Source organism: Sinocyclocheilus grahami, unplaced genomic scaffold, assembly GCF_001515645.1.
Source record: "Sinocyclocheilus grahami isolate Dianchi unplaced genomic scaffold, SAMN03320097.WGS_v1.1 scaffold1078.1, whole genome shotgun sequence".
In the NCBI taxonomy this organism is placed as follows: domain Eukaryota; kingdom Metazoa; phylum Chordata; class Actinopteri; order Cypriniformes; family Cyprinidae; genus Sinocyclocheilus; species Sinocyclocheilus grahami.
Window position 1 is genome coordinate 166,030 of NW_015506257.1, and position 6,930 is coordinate 172,959.

At 37.9% G+C, this 6,930-nt stretch overlaps 1 protein-coding gene across 1 annotated transcript in view; it reads right to left on the reverse strand.

Annotated features, from left to right (window-relative positions):
- Window positions 1-1,330: 1,330 nt before the first annotated feature.
- LOC107566484 (protein FAM69A-like) overlaps window positions 1,331-6,930 on the reverse strand; it is a 24,252-nt gene continuing 18,652 nt past the window's right edge. Inside the window, exons 2-5 of the mRNA XM_016251950.1 lie at window positions 4,011-4,145; window positions 3,615-3,722; window positions 3,204-3,380; window positions 1,331-2,383 (exon numbers count right to left, since the gene is read on the reverse strand). Of these exons, the coding sequence (XP_016107436.1) occupies window positions 1,571-2,383; window positions 3,204-3,380; window positions 3,615-3,722; window positions 4,011-4,145 (1,233 nt within the window). The 3' untranslated portion in view covers window positions 1,331-1,570. The remainder of the gene's footprint in view (window positions 2,384-3,203; window positions 3,381-3,614; window positions 3,723-4,010; window positions 4,146-6,930) is intronic.

The window sequence follows — 6,930 nt, forward strand, 5'->3', positions numbered from 1 at the left end:
TTATCACCCAGGCCTAGTCTCACCTACTAAATGATTTTCATTGAAATGTTGTGCTATAGTTAAAAGTCCTGGGAGAAATTGCTTGCTACTTGTTTGCTGAAATTGAGTGGATCTTTTTCTAGATGGAACCGCGCCAAGCTCACTCTGGCTCAGAGAAAAGATCGTGTTGCCCAGAAGAAGGCCAGCTTCCTTCGGGCTCAAGTTGCAGAGGAGGACTAGAGCTTGATCTTGATTTTCTCATATTTGTGCAGAAACCCTTTGTTCTAATAAATATATCAAAAAAGACTCTTGTGTCTGTCTGATTGCTTGTTGTATTGAGTAGGATGCTTTGCATGATTTGCAAACATTTAGGATAATTAATGCATATTTCCTTGTCGTAGCACCTGTGTGATTTTAGGGAAACAGAATCTTTTCAAAATCCTTTTTTTCTGTCCATTATACTTCAAGCAACACCATTATTGGAATGAATGAATAAACCAAAAACACAGTCAGACTTGGAGTTCAAAATATACTTTTAAATGTTGTAAAGGGCCCTGAGTCCTAACTTGGATAAGAGTATTAGTGTATATACCAATGCATTTAAAACAAAGATGAAATGTAAAAACTAAGCATGCACTTTACATTAACTGAAAATGGCCTGTCAAAACTAACATTCAAACTTCTGCACACATCTTGTCTCTTTAAAACATGGATAATCAGTTGCTTTTGTTTGTGGCAGTTTGACTTCAATTGAAAAAAACTGACGGCATAATTGTTCTAACCTATTGTATTGAGTAACAGTGTTCAGTCTGAAAATTATAATTCATGCAAATAATTTTCAGATGCTTTGGAATCTGAAAAATTGGAAGGATGGAAGTGTTCTGAAATCTGAATTGTATGTCTTCTGCAGACTAGAGCAGGGGTTTTCAAAATGTCTGATGCCAAGTCCTTATCATTGCCATAAAGCCAAAGCAAGATATTAGGTTATATGAACAGTATTACTTTGTATTAGGTTCAATTTTTTTCTACTCTCTATTAATAATAATAATAATATACTTTATGTATACACCTTTAAAGTAAATGCCAGAATTAAAACTTGGACTGTCAATAACATTTTATAATTTCAGACCATTCTTTAGAAATCATAAAAAAATGAAATCAAATTTTAAAAATGTTAAACCTATTTCTCAAGTTATCTTGGACTGTCCTAAAATACATTTTGTGAAAATCCGTTTTATTCTGTCAAATCAGGGGTCGTCCCAGTTTGAAAACCTCTGGACTAGACACAGATTGATTGTCTCCGTTTTCTGAACAAGAATTCAAATTTGGCATATTCTCTTGGCAGTGGAGGACATGCATTAGCAGAGGCAGTGTCTCTCTGCAGCCTGAGCTTTTATAATTTGGGATTGAGTCAAGATTGGGTAATGTTACAAAACAAAGTGCCACGAAGGCTATATAACTACTCTGCAAATGCAGGCCAAAAAGAAAAGTATGTAACTAAATTATGAGTCGTCCGATATCAATCAGTCCGTCCCAGTCTCTTGTTCATCTTTTGTTCTGTTTATAAAAACAGTAACGGTGCTATGCATCGTTAGGAGTCCTTTGTGTGTGATATCTTCTTCCAAAGCAGAGTTTTGAGGTTGTTGAGAATCAAGGAATGTTCCATTTCCATCTGTTCACTGGCGCCTTTGAGAGCAATGCAGGCATACAGCTGTTTCTCCAGTTCGTCTTTAATCTCTGATGGTGCACCATACAGAAGATAGTCCTTCAGTGTGCTACATACTTTAGCCAGATTGGGCTGGGTGACCTCCGTAGTGCAGCGGTGTTTAGTGAGATCACAGGAAGTGAGGCAGTCCCGGCCATACATACAGTCACTGTCCTCTTCGCACCGCCTTTCACGCATCACTTCCTGAAAAGCAGCTTCGGGGACAATACGCCTTGCGTCTACCACCTTTATATCGTGTCGCTCTGTATAACCAAACCCCGCAGCACTTATATCGCACATGAGAAAACTACCAAATGTGCCGTGGAAGACGTCCTCAACGAGCTCAAACAGACCGATGCCTATCTTAGCCTTGCGAGGCCAGGATGGGGCGGCCCACTGGTCGATGCTTCGTCGCAGGCTGGCTGGAATCCACAGCTCTACCATCCACGGTAGGCTGACGCCATAGAGTGGTACATAAGGCACCTTTTCCATCACATACAAGTCCCCACAGAATCCCAGCAGTCTGGGAGTGTGCTCTCGGTCCTGTAGCACGATGGACAGCAGGAATTCATTCAGCTGCAGTAAAGCCCAAGCTGAATGTGCTTCTGACAGGGAGATCTGGCCGTCCTTGTTGCTGTCTGCAACTCCAAACACAAGGGTCACCAAATCTGCTAAGTTGGCTTGGTCTCCTACTTTTGCCTGCAAGGGGAAAAGTGCCATTGTAAAGAGTTAATAACAGATAGATGTCTGGAAGAGATGCAGTTTGTCTCTGTATATAAAAGGTCTTCCAGGCTGTGAAAATATCTCTCTTCATGTCAGATTCATGGGGAATAAGTAATGCATGTTTTACATAAATTTACAATTTAAAATGGGTTAAAGGTGTAAACAAATGATTTTCAACAGCTTCAGACCTTAGGTCATCAGTGCATATGCATTAGTGCAGAGGTTTTCAAATTTGTTTCCTTTATTCAAATAATTCTATTTATACTAATGTTATTATATTTAATATTATTATTATTTATAACAATATTAATGGCACAATCAAATGTTTACAAGATCAAAATGAGGAAAAGTATAAATAAGTAGATGATTTAATAATTATATTTAATAGAATGCATTTGCATGATCATCAGGGCCCCAAAGATTTGCGATATGCCACAAAGTATGCTTAATCATTCCTGCAGCCTAATAGATTATTTAAATTACAGACAGAGTTCGAACTAAACCTGCCAGGAGCTGGGCTGAGCGCGTTTATTTAGATGTTTTTTAAAGGGGACATCCAATGCAAATTTTCACTTTTACATGGTGTTTGCATATAAATGTGTCTTAGCAGTGTGTGGATACAACCACCCTACAATGATAAAAAAAAACTCAAAAAGTCTCAATTATGAAGATGTTTTGATTTTCTGTGGAAAATGGTCATCAGATGTCCCCTTTAAAAGTATATAATGTTAAAGCAATGCAAATGTATATACGATTACATTAATATTACATTTCAATATAGCATGGGATTTGACACCTTTAGATGGCTGAAGACCATCTCTTTGAACTTCTCCATTGATGTCCCTTTGGTTGGCCTGTTAAAGGAGGCCGATTCTTTTCGGGGCTCCAGTTCTATACCCAGATCGTAATGAGGGTCCTCCTCCATCTGGCACTTTATGATTCCTTCCATATCCCCCCAACTGCCAGAATATACCTAAACAAAGAAGGTGGGAAATGTAACAGCAGTTACACCAAAACAATACTGAACTACTAGAAAGAGAGAGTGGGTGGATTTTATTCATCCTTATTCTCGTGATACTGTGCATGCAAATAAATATAGATTTATAATAGAGATTTATAACCCAGATAACCAAAAGCATGGTTCAGTAGATAGCAAGTTAATAAGATCACACAAGACTTACAATGTTTACAGTCTGTTGTGTCTGACCTGATTGCTGGGTTTGGCAGAGAGACACTTTCCCAAGTAAAGAGTGTCCTTCTCGCACAAGCTGTTGCAGGCTGAACCATCGATCACCCCCTTCTGGAATTTATCGCACTGGAAAGACATGGAGAAACACATACGTCAGAGCCTACGCTGCATTATTCATTTTATTCCATGACACAGTGCTCCCAAAAGATTGCCTGATCCATTTCTTTAGTCAGTGTCTCTTATGTAATCACTCTCCACTAGATGGCTCCCTTTAGAAAATAATGTTCGCAAAAAGCATAACAGCTGTAGAGGTGCACCAAATAATTTTTCCGTTTAAAAAAAATTAATATATATCCACAGCATTGAATTAGCACCAAGATTTTCTTCAAATCTAGCAAAGAACTGAAAACTCACAATAGAGTTCTTGCACTCATGTCCACGGCACAGCTCTGTGTATGAAGAGTATTCCACGTACACCACCCAGCTTCCCACGAAAACAGCCAACCAGGAAAAAAACAGGTACTTCATGTGTAGGTAGGAGAACCGGGCCTGTGCACAAACAGAGAGAGCCAAGGTAAACATTCAAAAAACGCTTTCCTTTAACAAAATATTTCCAAATGTTAACTGAAAAACACAAAAAAAGGTTTTGTCGATATTCATATAGTAATCGTTCTTGCTGAACACTTTGACTGTTACAGACTATGCAGTGAAGGTTAGGTTTTAGTACTAGGCAGTTCTGAAGATGCTTGTGTGCTGATGTGCACTGATTATGAGCCGATACAGTTTTCTCGAGGTTCTTCTGCAATGGTGGCGATAAGGAGCAGGACTTCTAAAAAGCAGATGAAAAGAACATAGCTCAGAGAAAAAAGTTCCACATGTTAGGTGCAGTTTCTGTAAGAAAAACTGTAAGAAAAATTACATTTATTAATCACAGCTTTCTCGTTTTCTACACTTAAACAATGCTAAAATGTATGTATTTATTACATGGCTGAACAATATAATTTATTTAACTTATGAGGCATTAAACCCAGGAAAATCCTATCATCTTTTATTTATGTGTGACCTTTTAAAGCTCAGAACAGTGGGGAACTATCATCTTGACAGCCACACAGGATGTGTGATCCAGTATAAATAGCCCTCTCACTTCAACCACTGAGGGCACTTCATGAAATATCATTTTCACCTAAATTTCTAGAAACAACAGAGGTCAGAATTTATCACAAACGTATGACGCAACAGGATTTTTTTTCCAAATCCTGATCATTTCCCAGATGCAGGCTTCTCTCACAGAGTGCTCAACTCTTATCTGGTCAATTTTCCTTTTTCCTGCAGGCAGAATTTCCATGGGACACGAGAAGCAAAAGCGTCTAATGCATGTTACAGCTTCATCTTCAAAATTATTGCAAATGTTTGAGAGCTGCAGTCAAAGCTCGCCTGAAACTACAAGCAAACATTTGAGTGAGGGGTAGCACACAGCCAGCTAATTCAGCACCATCGCGGCTCTCCCTGGACTGACATTTCCTTATCTGCAAAATCTGAGCTGACAGAACCTCTCCTCCAGCATGAGGAGGAATGGGCCTTGTAGCTGAGCGTGACAGCCTGCAGTAGCTCCATGAGAAACAGTGTAGACCTGGTGTCTATTGTTTTGTGTTTTAGGAGGCACTTTGTGTGAAGCAGTTGCTAGATGAGTGCTTTGCCACCTGTATAGAGTTTGTTTAAGTTGATCTTCATGCAAACACATTCACCCAGAGCAACAGGAGCAAAAGCAAACAATAAGGAAGAAGACGCCAGTACATGGTAACATAACAGATGAAAAACAACATCTCCACTAACAAAACTGATCGACAAAAAATAGTACCATAATAATAGTGTTGTTTTTGACGTACCAAATTGGAGTACTATTTAAATACCAGTATGAAAGTTCAGTGCCCAAATTGAAGGTGCTGAGGTAATGTAATATAATGTAAAGGTGATAATATCTGACTCATATTTGGTTTGGCCTAGAAAGCACACATTGTTTCTCAGTGCAAACCAAACCTCAGAGGAACAGTTTGCTGAACTTCGCTCAGCTCAGTGCAAACAGCTATACTGCTTGCAAAATTGATAAGAAATGCTAAATTATTAATCACAACGATAGCGGCCATGCATCTCTGTATTAGTGTAGCTAGTGTTTAACTGCTGTGTGTATGATAGGCCTGACCTGCTCAATAAAATTATGAAGTAGAGTGGGGTCACATGATGGCATGGGTATGAAAATACTGAATGAGTTTTTAGGTTTAATCCCATTCCCAAGTACAGATGTTCTCACATTAAAACTTTTTTTTTCATTGAATTCATTCATTATTTATTCTGTACTTGAGTGTTGAATGAGGTCAACAATGCTAATAGTATTTGCTATATATCACTGTACTGGTGAGCACTGGTACTTTGTCATTTAATCCAGAATTGTGAAATTGTAGTGGACCAATAAATCATCATTTCAAAATGGTCAAGAATTGCATCAGCTGATAACCGTGCTGACTGACATAAAACATAGCACCCTGTTTGTGTCAGTCCAACTTGGTCTAAGCATATATTCTGTTGTAAATATATAAAATATATATAATATGAGCATTCTGTCAGCCAACTGCCATGGCGACAGCTCTTCTATATATATATATATATACAGTGGGTACAGAAAGTATTCATACCCCCTTAAATTTTTCACTCTTTGTTATATTGCAGCCATTTGCTAAAATCATTTAAGTTATTTAAGGGGGTCTGAATACTTTCCGTACCCACTGTATATATATATGTATATAGTGATCCAAAAGATCATCAGATTTCACACAAGTCCTGAAAGTTGACAGAGAATCCAATCAAACAAATGAGACAAAAATATAAACTTTGTCATTTATTTATTCTGGAAAATGATCCAATCTTACATATCTGTGAGTGGCAAAAGTATGTGAATCTCTAGGATTGAGGTCCTGCTGGCGGAGGTAGAGGTTTGTGCAGGGCGCTTTTTATTTAACAATGTGTAATTATTCTGTGGACAAACAATGTGTGTGTGGTTATATTTTTTCGATTGACTATTATGAAAATGATTACTTCTAGAAACAACAGAAATAATAATAAAACAATTAGATTTCCAAAAGTAAGAATAGGAATTCAAGTACAATTTTAATTATAAAATGTATCTTATAAAAAGTGAGCCATCCTACTTTTAAAATCACTTGCTATGACAAAAAGCAGTTCATAGGAGGAAACGTTCTGTACTGAGGAATGGGCTAAAATTCCTACAAGCTGCTGTGCAGGACTGATCAGCAGTTACAAGAAACGTTTAGCTGCAGTT